General features: G+C 53.6%; 1 protein-coding gene across 3 annotated transcripts in view; it reads right to left on the minus strand.

Moving 5' to 3' along the window:
* Positions 1 to 12,161, minus strand: part of XKR4 (XK related 4) — a 272,001-nt gene extending 259,840 nt beyond the window's left edge. For all 3 annotated transcript variants that reach the window (XR_005660223.1, XR_005660221.1, XM_029068424.2), the window contains exon 1: positions 11,226 to 12,161. Coding sequence is in view for 1 of the 3 variants with exons in the window: in XM_029068424.2 (XP_028924257.1) it covers positions 11,226 to 11,953 (728 nt within the window). In the remaining 2 variants the exon portion in view is untranslated. The remainder of the gene's footprint in view (positions 1 to 11,225) is intronic.
* Positions 12,162 to 12,990: the final 829 nt, after the last annotated feature.

A 12,990-nucleotide genomic window follows, 5' to 3' on the forward strand; every position in this document is an offset into this window, starting at 1 on the left:
AAAATGGGGATTAAATTCTACTTCCTCCTATCTAAGCTGCCAGGCCCATGTGGGATAGGGGCTGGGTCCAATCTAATTATCTTGTATCTGCCCCAGTGCTTTAGTACAGTGCTTGGCCCACAGTCAGTGCTTAGCAAATACCATTACCATCACTGTAGGAAGAAACAGTTGTGCGCATGGTCAAAGGGTGAAAAAGAGTGAGGCTGTTGCACTTCCCGGCCTCTACCATACAGTATTTCTGTGTTTTTGCAATTTTACAGGAAAATAACAAAGGTGAAAACCATTCTGCTTGTGGCATATGGAACAATACAGGAATCTGTATCAAAAAAATCAGATACGATGGTTGCTGTGAACCATCTACCCACAACCCATTCATAACCATAGAATCAATGATGACACTAACAGGTATTTCTAGGAACAAAACTACCATTCTCTTGTGAAAGGGCTATACTTGATACCATTCAGAATTAGCCCTAAAATTCAATTACCCGCTCATTGAATCAGTGATGGCAAAACTCAGCACTAGTTCTGGAACTGAAAAGAAGCCTAGCCTTGATCATCCATCATAATTTCTACAACCAATCTCTCGCTCTCTTTCCACCTATTAATGTATTTTGTTATCGTTTGCATTACACCTGACAATGCCATTTAGATTTCTGCAGCTCCCCACTCTAAGTTTTGCCCTCAGCATCGGTCCAGAAAAGTATGGGGGGAAAAAAAACCAAATAGTCGAGTGAATAAGTACCGCATGCCACAGAATCAAGTGCCTTTGACGTTAGCCATGAGAGTCTCAGAATATCAATGTCTGTTTTGTCAAAAGGGCCAACTTCAATCTATGCTATTCTCTAAGAGGGTGTATTTTCACTTAGTTTCCACAAACCATATATAGACCAGCAGGTTCTTCCTCCTGTGCGGTGGGACTCTCTCTTGCTAGCATTTAAGCCATTTTTAGTTTTCAAAGTGCTCAGTGGAAAAGAGGAACAGCTGTGCAGCGCCTCTCTTGAAGGATCGCTAAGTACCGTGTTCTGCCCACAGGAAGAGCTCAATAAATGTCATCGATGATGATGACGACTGTTACCCAGGCACTTCCGGCCAGAACAACTTCTGGGTGAACCCGGACAGTTCAGACAAAAGCAGATTTGGCCTACATCGGCTGAGCGTTTATTTCAGCTTTCTCTCTCACTCGGCTGTTCGGGAGCTGGCGGCAGGCTTTGCTTCCACAGACCAGGACACCAGAGACGGCAAAGATCTACCTTAAGACCTCCCTAGCTAAGGCCAATTCCCCAACCGGGAATCACCAAAAGACCCAGGAGGGCCGGGTTGATCACGCAGAGCTCCTCAGGGGACCTGTATCTTCCACAGAGGAGCCATCTGGAGCCAGCCTGACTAGAATCCCTGGCTAATTCCAGATAATTCCACAGAAGATAAAGTTTTCATGATTTATCTCGATCAACTCTCGGATAACTTGAGCCAGGAGAAGGTGTGATTTAGGAGGGAAGTTAGGAGGTAGACTGTGGACCGTGTATCCTGCATCTCTGGAACAGAGAGAGAATCATACGTTAAAAATGTTAGGCTTGGTCGAACACTTTTTCCCTTCGGGTAACACTGCCTAAAGCTGGTGTACAATCCAACTGGGAGGATTCTAGAACTACCTGATGCCAGGCAAACCCTCCTATATCCCCATATCTGTAAACCAAAGACTCATGAACCAGAATTTAGTGACTGCTAAGGAAGAGGTTTATAAGCACAACTGTTTTAAGAAAATGGCAACTGAATCTCACCCCGTGAACAGCAAAGACAAAGGAAGACCTGCTCTCCCTCAGTGGTTGTTCCAAGTTTTCTTTTCTGAATTCCATCATATCTCATCTTAATTTGAAATACAAATATCAACCCAATGAGAGCCCCCAAAATCCCTCCCGGCCATGCCAAGCTCTCTGACGCCAAAAGGAAGTAAACCTAAATAATGAGCTTATCATATTACCACCAGTGATTCCACACCAGGACAAACTTCTCTTATCTATTCAAAATAATTAATGATTATGATGTTTGTTAAGTAATTACTATGTGTCAAGCTCTGGGGTGGATATGAGTCCATCAGATCGGACACAGTCCCTGTCCTACACGGGGCTCACAGTCTGAGTAGGAAGGAGGACACGTATCGAATCCCCATTTTACAGATGAGGAAACTGAAGCACAGAAAAGCTAAGTGAATGACTCAATATGAAGTGAGTCTCTCCCAAGAACTGCTGGAATCAGTGGAACAACAACTGCATCCTCAAGCACTCAGCTTGAATCTCCTCATTTTTTTATATTAAGAGAAGCAGCGTGGCTCAGTGGAAAGAGCCCGGGTTTTGGAGTCAGAGGTCATGGGTTCGAATCCTGGCTCTGCCACTCGTCAGCTGTGTGACTGTGGGCAAGTCACTTTTAACTTCTCTGTGCCTCAGTTACCTCATCTGTAAAATGGGATTAAGACTGTGAGCCCCACGTGGGACAACCTGATTCCCCTGTGTCTACCCCAGCGCTTAGAACAGTGCTCTGCACATAGTAAGCGCTTAACAAATACCAACATTATTATTATTATTATGTTAACGTCTGCCTCCCCCACCTCTGGACTGTAAGCTTGTTGTGAGCTGTGTCTGTTTTCTGTTGTTTTGTACTCGCCCAACTGCTTAGTACAGTGCTCTGCACATGCCCATCACTCAATAAGTCTGATTGCATGAATAAGTGATCCAGGTAATTGGTGGGTGTTGACTCTTTCAGGGATAACAAGGGCTGAGGGAGGCTTTTAAACCTTAGAACTCCAGATCCATCTTCTCCTCGAACAGGTGGGGGAATCATGTTTGTCACTGGAATAGGCAAATGCTAATAGCTGGGTGTCCCCTCTCAGGGTCACACCTGGAGAGTCTCCAGTACTCTACAGGTCTCGATTACGGACGGAGAGTCAAGCAGAGGACTAGAGAAGCAGCGTGGCTAAGAGAAGCAGCGTGGCTCAGTGGAAAGAGCACGGGCTTGGGAGTCAGAGGTCATGAGTTTGAATCCCTGCTCTGCCACTTGTCAGCTGTGTGACTGTGGGCAAGTCACAACTTCTCTGTGCCTCGGTCACCTCATCTGTAAAATGGGATTAACTGTGAGCCTCACGTGGGACAACCTGATTACCCTGTATCTACCCCAGTGCTTAGAACAGTGCTTGGCACATAGTAAGCGCTTAACAAATACCAACATTATTATTATTATTATCCATTCTATTCCTAGCTTGGGCAGAGGCTAGCGAGTGGAAGGCAATCTGCTACAAGTCAAAACTCAGCTGTGCCGGGCAGCAGCGTCATGGGAGAGAGTCCAGGGCGGAGACTCAAGTTTACTGCGCGGAAGGAGGCAATGGTAAACCACTTCCGTATTTTCACCAAGAAAACTCTACGGATACGCTACCGGACGACTGCAGATGGAGGCGGGGCATTCTGGCAGAGATGGGTCCACGGCGTCGCTACGGGTGGGACACGACTCGACAGCACGAGGCAAATGCCACTGATGGAATAACTGATTGCTGAGAGATGCTAGTGCACAACCCCCAAAGGAACACTGTCATTCCTTGGCCTAGACCTGCGACGCTGTTACAGGTATGTCTATGTGGCACCCGTGTTTTCTACATTCGGTAATTTATTCTATCTGTTCGCTCGAAGAGCAAGAGCTGAGCTGCCCAACTGGCTGCAGTGTCAACAGGGAGAGGACTCATTCTGAGAGATTCTAGATGTCTTTCAGCTAACTCGGCCATCTAAATACCAAATCATTCAGGGGAGGTTCATGAATTTGTGACACTCTCTGGAGGACTTTGGGTTCCCTACGTTACTAAATGAATTAGAGGCGTGACTATGGTACTTTCAGGGACAGATGCAAATTCTCCTCCCTCCCTATTAACGTGGGCACAAGGCCGGCTGGTCTCCTTCAGTTCAGGGCAGGAGCCCCAAGCCTCAAAAGTGCCCATGTCTAGGTAAAATGCACATCACCTGCTTAAGTAGAAGCCATCTTCTTTGTAATAAGTCTGTCACCTGATCTGCCTGGAGGCTCGGTTCACCACCACCCCAACACACCGGGCACCCTACACACCTCTGAGCCCCAGAAAGAGAATAGCCTTGCTGGGTTTAGAGAGTGAATGTTACGCCCTGGGCTTCGGGCAGATCACAGAGCAGGCAAACATTAAACCCTTTCAGCAATCCCACAGCGTGGAATACCAACATCCACCCAATCAAAAAAACAGCGAAGAAGATAGTGAAAAGCTGTGACCTTTGCTTCCCTCGTCCCCGGTGATGGAGGAAGAAAACCGAAAAAGGACTATAGACCGTATTTTGTCAACACTTACTCTGTGCAGATCATTACACTGAGTGCTCGGCAGAGGTACAACAGAATCAATAGTCATGATCCTTGGCCTCAAGGAGCTCAGGATCAATCTAGCCCGGGAGCATCACCTTTGATGTTTTGTTGGCTTCTGGGTTCAGCCTCGATCGGCAATTCCTGATGGGCGGGGTTAAGGTTGAATTTATACATTCCCAAGTGCTTAGCCTAATGTTATACTCAGAACAGGCACTCGATAAGAGTTAATAATCAAACGAAAGACTGGCCAGGGAGTCCACCCGCAGATAGGATGGCAGGGGACCCAGGCTGTGATCAGAGCAAAGCTGACAGGTTTGCCCACAACTATCAGCCTTAGTAGAGGAGACAGAAGTGCCATTTTAGAACTACGATATCGTTCAGTCTTGCCTAGTAAAGTCTGGGCAGTGGAAATTCCGGAAGCGATACACGGGACTAGTTGCCGTCTAGACCGTGAGCCCCGCCTAGAAGGTGAGTTCGTGGTGGGTGTGGAATGTGTCCACCAGCCTTGCTGTATTTCACTCTCCCAAGTGCTTAGTACAGTGCTCTGCCTACGGTAAGCACTCAGTAAATACAACTGACCGATAATATGTAGGAAGCTGGTCCTGAGAGCCCAGAGGAATGACTTTACAACTTCCCTCCTGGGCCTTGGTCAACATAGGGTTCATGGGGGTAGATAGTGACCACACCTGATCTGGGGTGGGAAAAGTTCCTATGGAAATCAAGCTTAAGATAATGCTGGATATTTCAGGCTGGTGAAAGGTGTGTGGGGGCGGTGGGAGGGAAGGGGGGAAGGTGGAGGAAGGGGAACATGGCAAGGGGTGAGTACCGTGCAGCAGAGAACATACCTTCCTCTTTAGATCCCAACTCTTCGGGGGCAAGGGAGACCTCTATGGCCATCATTTCATCCCAACGACTCTTTGGGCTGGATTACCGGCTCCCTCATCCCCACAGCCCAACAAGACCTGAAAGTTTCCGAGCTGGAACGGACTGTCCCAAGACCTAATCTCTCACACCACTTGGCTTTTCCAAGCCTTCCTAACACACCCCAAGTCCCACTTGCCCCCTCCCTAAAACCCCACAGCCTCTTCAACCCCACACTCACAGTGAACGGTACAGTGCCTGGCACATAGTAAGCACTTAAATATCATTTAAAAAAAAAGTGAACGGCAGATCTGTAGGTGCCTATTTCTGCCTACTTAGTCCTCTCTGAGTCCACCTGTTTAGACGGTTAGGGTCAGAGTGACTGACCGGCGGTCAATTCTGGGCAATTACTCCAGGCTCCAGAGGCTAGAGGGGTCACTTCTTCCAAAGATCTGGGCTCTGAGAACTGCCTCCTTTGAGGGGCAGTAATTAGGCACCCAAGTTATCGGTGTCCCTGCCAGCCAACCGCTTTCCCACCTCTCTCCCTGTTGCTGCCCTTCCAGTGGCAGCTCTTCAGAGTCCCGTTCACCCGAGAGGGCAGAGCCCCAGCGGGTGCCGATCTCAACAACGGTAGTATTTGTTAAGTGCTTACTGGGCACCAGGCACTGTAGTAACCGTTGGGGTACGTACGAGATCAACAGATCAGGTCCAGTCCCTGTCCCGCATGGGGCTCACAGTCCAAGCCGGGGGGAGAACAGGTATCGATGAGGAAACCGAAGCACAGAAATGTTAAGTGAGTTGCCCAAGGTCACACAGCAGGCAGGTGGCAGAGCCAGGATCAGAACCCAGCTCTTTCTGGCTGCCAGGCTCATGCTCTTTCCACTAGGCCATATGCCTTCTCTTGGATTTGTCTAGACTCACGCCAGGAGGAGTGGGGAGAGCAGGTTCTAAGTTGAGGGTGCGAGGGAATTTGAGAGCCGGACACTCTTTCTTTACACCCGTTCTCCCCAGCCCCACAACTCCTAGGCTCTGACGGGACAAGGGTCCCACAGAGCGGCTCCCTTGTGCTGTGTGTGTGTTTCCCCTCAGCTCCCCAGCTCTGCCCCCCGGAAACAAGGGAAAAAGACCCCATCGGGAAAGAAAAGCCCTTTCCAACTATTCCCCGGAAGTGGCTCCGCTCAAACCAAACTCCTCTTTGCAGGTGCAGCAGAGTTCACTTTCCGTCCTTTAGATGGCTCATTCCCAACATCCTCCCACATGGCCTTAAAAGCCCCATTTGTCTCCCACTAAGAAAGTTTAATTAAAATGAATATGTGCGCTTGCTTTTAGCTCTTGCAACATGCTTATAAATTAATATGAACCTCGACTGCAACGCAACTGGCTCTTCCAGCAAATCTTGCATTTGTTATTTCAGCAGATTATTCTTTAACCCAGAGGTCTGAGAATCTGGCCACTACCGAAAATAACTAGACTTCCATGAAAACGCTTACAATAAACAGTTACCGACCTGGCTAAAATCCATTTTATCGATCTGAGAAAGGAGCTTGCTAAAACATGAATAATGACCCCGTGGGCTTCGCTCGATGTGGGCCTCTGGTGGATTTGCAGCGTTCGGTTCAGTTCCACTGTTCGGGCAGGACCGCTGTATCAGTCAAAGGGCACGGCCAGTCAGAGCAGGAAATAGAACTAAAAGTGTGGACTGAACAATAGGAGTAGAACACAACAGGAGAACTAAAAGTTCCAGGGGACCAACAGAGTTGGACAGAAACAGTAGGACCCACACTAGAATAAACTGACAGTGTTACACTCCTTCTAGATCAAGATCCCGGGCCGGAGGACAAAGGAATGGGTCATTTTAAGAATGTTTGTTGGGTCGGACAGTTGTGCGTCTTTGTTCCCTCTTATTTTCTGGTCACAAAGGAAGGCAACTGGCACGTGTTCTGCTGAGAAGCCTCTGCAGAGGGTTTCTGGAAGAAAAGGAATCTAGAGTCATCCCACAGTCACCCTGAAGGTCCCTCACTAGGCTCAGGCCATAACTACTCCTCCGGCAGCGACGCAACGAGACCATTCCGAGGGCTCTTCCTCCTAGTGGTTTCTACTGAACAGCTGGAACATAATGCACCTCTGAGGACCCAGACACTCCTGATGTGTGCTGGACTCTTCACGGGGGACTCTCCACATGATGGATTGCTCAGAGGAACAGTCAAGCTGCCAGACCCGGGGGTGCCGGCTGTTTGTGAGTGTATGTGTGTGCATGGGAGTATGTGTGTGTACACATGTGCACGCATACACTCATGCACACACTAACCCTAAGCCTAAACCTACCTATTCACCGGGTTCGATTTTCAGGATGTCAGCTCCAGCTGCCCTAGCCCCGCCCTCGCCCAGCCTTTACTTAAAAGGGATTGGAGCCCGACTCCACCTGCCCCTCTTTCTGGCGGTAAAAGGAGGCTGGGTATATCTTTATAACACTCTGAGAAGCCTTGTGGGTGTTCATGTCTCTCTCTCCCTATAGGGTTACTCAGAAAAAGGGAATACTTGAGCCTTTGTGTTTGAACAAATTCGGGCTTAGATGTAGTTCAGGTACAAGTCTGATCACAGTGACTGTTTCAGCCCTCAAAGACTTACGAGTGTTAGAAAAATGTCAACTTCTAAGAACAATCTTTGCATTTCGAAGATACCACAAAAACAGTTTAAGAACGCTAAAAATGAATGACAGATGAGTGTTCACAGAGTGTAAAAACAAACCTAAAGAAGGGAAATGAAAACCACTGTCTTTCCACACACAAACATTAAGTGATAGAAGCTGCTAAATATATGCCTTCCATCTACTTAAGAGAAAGGCGCAATAATTGCTTCCAGGGTTGGAATGTGGCACTTAAAATACAGAGATACATCTGAAATGTGGTTTCGACTTTTGACAGATGTGTAAATGACATACACTAAGCAGTTACCTCTGCATCCACAGGGTGAGGCAGTTTCAGAGTCTAGTCGACTTGCCTATGTAAGTCCAATTCAACAGACTTTAAAAGTAGTGCTCTGCAAAAGTTTTTCTCGTGCCGGAACTCTAAAAGGTCAGTGTCTGAGGGCAACAGTGAAATATCTGGCAAGCCAACGGCACCAAGAAACTGTAGTATGACTTAAAAATTTTCCCTTTCACATGAAAAACTAGGAATTTCCATGTAAATAGCTTGAGTTTTACTTTAGTTGAGGTTTATGGCCATTGTATTTCAAAGTGGTCTTTCCATAAAAAAAGTCTCAATTTTTTTTTCCTTCTACAGAACAGCATTACAGTAAATGAAAAAGCAGGATACCTGAGGTTTAGACCCAACGATTTCTTAGTGCACAGTAAACTCATACCTCCGATCTAGACGCGTGGCACCGTCTACTATTTTTCTTAAGTTTGAAAAGACAATGGCTCGTAGGGGCGAGGGTAAATCGTCGTGTGCTGTTGTTATAAAGTGGAAAATGTGGAGGTTAGTCCTTCCGCTCCAAATTTATACTGGCATTCTAAACAAAACACCGAAGGAGATTATGATAAGGGTAGTATTTGTGAAATGCTCACTCTGAGTCAAGCACTCTACCAAGCATTGGGTTAGACAGAGGATAATCAGGTCCCGCATGGGGGTCACGATCTAAGTAGGAGGGGACTCAGGAATTGAATCCCCATTTTGCAGCTGAGGGCACTGAGGCCCAGAGAAGCGAAGCGGCTTGCCCGGGGGCACTCGGCAGACGAGCGGCGGAACCGGGATTAGAACCCAGGTCCTCTGTCTCTCAGGCTCATGCTCTTTCCACTAGGCCACACTGCTTCTCTACGACACAACACGCGGCGAGTCCGACGGCGGCAAAGCCAACGACTAGACGCTGACCAGCGTTAAAACTCCGGCAGGCAACCTCTAGCACCTTCCGTGCTTTCACTGATCACAAGCCAGGCCGGGAGGCACAGACCCCATCACCAGAGACAGAGGAAAGAAGTGACGTCGACTCTACGTCAGAGCAAACCTCCCCCGGTTTGTCCCATTACGCATCCAACCGGGACTCAACGACCCAGAACCCCATGGCATCACTGTCCGACGCCGGACTCTCCCACGGGGGATCGGATCCCACCAAGCCCTTTACTTCTGAAAAAAGTGTCAGAGTTAGAACAATGGAGGCATGAGGTTTTTGACGGAGAAGTCGCTCCGAACCTTGAAACCCTACAATCCTGGGGAATCGTCCTCCCACCGAAACAAATTCTATAGCTCAGTTCACACAAAATACGGGTACGTCTGTATAAACACATAAATGAGAAGACAAACAAGCCTCCGTCCGTACGGAGAACTATAAAGGCTAACAAGTCAGGAGACCCTCCCCGTCAACAAAGCCGGCGGGAAGATCTAGATGCAAGGGAGAAGTGTCAGTGATGTACCTTGACTATTTTCACTCCCCACCCCCTCGAGGCCACGGTCCCAACTCAAGAACCGGGGGGTGGGGGGCGGGAGATGCCAACCGCGCACTAGAAAGCGGAGCTAAAGCCACGTGAGCCGTAATGATCACAGTGATAACTACGGTATGGATTAAGCGCTTACTAATGTGCCGAGCCCTCTTCTAAGCGCTGGGACGGGTAAGACTCGAATGGGGAGCAGGGCAAGCGGCGCCTCCGAGCACATAATCGGGAGGACGCGTGATTCCCCGGCGAGGACGCTGATGCCGGGGAAAGTCCAGGGGAAAAGGTGGAAGAGGCAGCTACCTTCACCGGCGCCTCCGGGCACATAATCGGGAGGACACATAATTCTCTGGAGAAGACACTAATGCTGGGAAAAGTCCAGGGAAAAGGTGGAAGAGGCAGCTACCTTCATTCACTCGTGTTACTGGGGATTACCGTGTGCAGAGCACCGGACTAAGCGCTTGGAAAGTACAATTCGATAGACAAGTTTTGTTGTCCGCCTCCCCCTTCCAGAGGGTGAGCCCGTCGTCGGGTGGGGACGGTCCCCGGGGCCGAAGTGTACTTCCCAAGCGGTTGGTCCAGCGCTCCGCACACAGTGAGCGCTCCACAAATACGACGGAATGAATGACGGAAGGAACGAACGGATGAACGAGACCCTAACGGCGATAAGGGGAAGAACCGTTCGAAAGGCGGCGGGTCGTGGCAGCGGAGGGGCAGGGCGCCGTGCCGCAAGTCGATCGGCGGAGTCGCCGGGAATGGGGAACGACTCGACGGCAGCGTGGCTCAGCGGAGAGAGCCCGGGGTCCGAGGTCGTGGGTTCGCACCCCACTCGGCTGTGTGACCGCGGGCAAGTCGCTTCACTTCTCTGTGTCTCGGCGACCTCATCGGTCAAACGGGGATTCAGACCGTGAGCCTCACGCGGGACGACCCGACGACCCTGTATCTACCCCGGCGCTTAGAACGGTGCTCTAACCGCAGTAAGCGCTTAACAGATACCAACATCGTCACTATGGCTATCATCCCGGCTCCGCCACTCGGCGGCCGCGTGGCCGCGGGCAAGTCACTTCACTCCTCTGCGTCTCGGCCACCTCACCGGTCAAACGGGGACGGAGACCGGGAGCCTCACGCGGGACGACCCCGCGTCTACCCCAGCGTTTAGAACGGGCTCTACCCATAGCAACATCATCATCATCATCATCACTACTATCATCCCGGCTCCGCCACTCGGCGGCCGGGTGACCGCGGGCAGGTCACTCCACTCCTCTGCGTCTCGGCCACCCGATCGGTCAGAGGGGGACGGAGACCGGGAGCCTCGGGCGGGACGCCCCGACGCCCCCGTGTCTACCCCGGCCCTTAGAACGGCGCTCTGCCCACAGTAAGCGCTTAACAGATACCAACGGCGGGCAAGTCACTCCGCTCCTCTGCGTCTCGGCCACCTCGCCGGTCAAACGGGGACGGAGACCGGGAGCCTCGGGCGGGACGCCCCGATGCCCCCGTGTCTCCCCCGGCGCTCCGCGCCTAGTCGGCGCGTATCAGAGACCTATGATCATCCTCATCGCCGGGTCCCCAGTACCTCCAGATCTGGCCGAGCTGCAGGACGTGGACGAGGGACTGCAGGAGCCAGACGCAGAAGGCGCAGGAGGCCGAGCGGGCCCGGCGGCCGGTCCCGGTGGCGTCGGAGGGCTGCCCGTGCGGGGTCGAAGGGCGAGGCTCCCGCTCTCCTCCTCCTCCTCCTCCTCCTCCTCCTCCTCCTCCGTCGGGGGGCTCGGCCTTGGCTTCGGCGGGGGGCTGGGGCCCGGCGGCGGGGTCGTCGGCGCCGAAGTCGTGGGCGAACCAGCGAAAGCTGAACACCTGCACCGACAGCGAGCCCAGCACCACGAAGAAGAGGGTCAGGCCGAACCACCAGCGCTGGCCCCGCAGGTAGTAGTCGACGGCCAGCCACACGTCGGTGCCCACGTCGGCGAAGTAGACGGCGGCGGCGGCCAGCAGCCACAGGCAGTCCCAGGGCGAGTAGCGCCTCCGGGCCCCGGCCGGGGAGGGCGAGCCCGGCCCGGGGCCGGCGACCGACGAGGCGGCCGGGCCCCCGCAGCAGCAGCAGCAGCAGCAGCGGCAGCGGCGGCGGCGGCGGCGTTGGCGAGGCCGCCCTTCCCCCGGCCCGGCCGCCTCGTCGCCCTCCGCCCCCGACGGCGGCCCCGGCCCCGGCCCCGGCCCCGAGCCCGACGGCTCCGAGTTCTGCAGCGGCGTGAACGCCACGTCGCTGCTCTTCTTCATCTTCAGCCTCCCGTCCGATTTAGCGGCCATGATGCCTCCAGAGCGGCCGGCCCCGCTCCCCCTTCCGATGGGCCCGCCGCCCGCCGCGCACAAAGGCTGCCCCGGACGCTCCGCACGCCCGCCCCCAGCTGCTGCTGCTCCTGCTCCTCCTCGGCTGCCGGCGGGGAAGGGGGCCGGGCGGGGCGCACAAAGGCTGCGCGGTGCGCTCCGCACACCTGCCCGCTGCTCCTGCTCCTGCTCCTCCGGCGGCGGCGGCGGCGGCTGCTGCTGCCGCTCCCTGCTCGAGCCGCCGCCGCCGACAGGAGCAGCTGCGGCTGCAGCAGCGAGCGCGGCGGCGGCGGCGGCGCCGGTCCCGGGCCCCGAACATCCCGCCCCCCTCCACCAGCTGACTCGGAGGGAGAGGATGACCTCATCTCTCCCTCCTCCTCCTCCTCCTCCTCCTCCTCCTCCTCCTCCTCCCCGCCGCTCCAGCCACCCACGGGAGGGAGGAGGAGGAGGAGGGAGGCGGTGTTGCTGCTGCTGGGGGTCTGTGCCGGGGATGGGTCCCCGGCCGGGGCGGCCCCCGCACACCTGGGAGCGGGACCGGCCGAGGAGGGCTCGGCAGGGCCGGGCAGGAGAAGCAGGACCGGGCAGGGCAGGACTGGGCACGGCAGCACTAGGCGGGGCGGGACGGGGCACAGAGGGGCAGGACCGGGCGGGGCAGGACTGGCCACAGCGGGGCAGGACCGGGCGGGGCAGGACTGGCCACAGCGAAGCAGCAATGGGCTGGGCAGGACTGGGCACAGCGGGGCGGGACCGGGCAGGGCAGGACTCGGGACAGCGGGGCAGCCCTGGGCGGGGCAGGACGGGGCAAGGCAGCACTGGACGGGGCAGGACTGGGCACAGCGGAGCAGGACTGGGCAGGGCAGGACTCGGGACAGCGGGGCAGCCCTGGACAAGGCAGGACTGGGCACAGCGGGGCAGGACGGGGCACAGCGGAGCAGGACTGGGCAAGGCAGCACTGGACAGGGCAGGACCGGGCAGGACTCGGGACAGCGGGGCAGCCCTGGACAGGGCAGGACTGGGCA

Source organism: Ornithorhynchus anatinus, chromosome 7 (assembly GCF_004115215.2).
Source record: "Ornithorhynchus anatinus isolate Pmale09 chromosome 7, mOrnAna1.pri.v4, whole genome shotgun sequence".
NCBI classification, from domain to species: Eukaryota; Metazoa; Chordata; class Mammalia; order Monotremata; family Ornithorhynchidae; genus Ornithorhynchus; species Ornithorhynchus anatinus.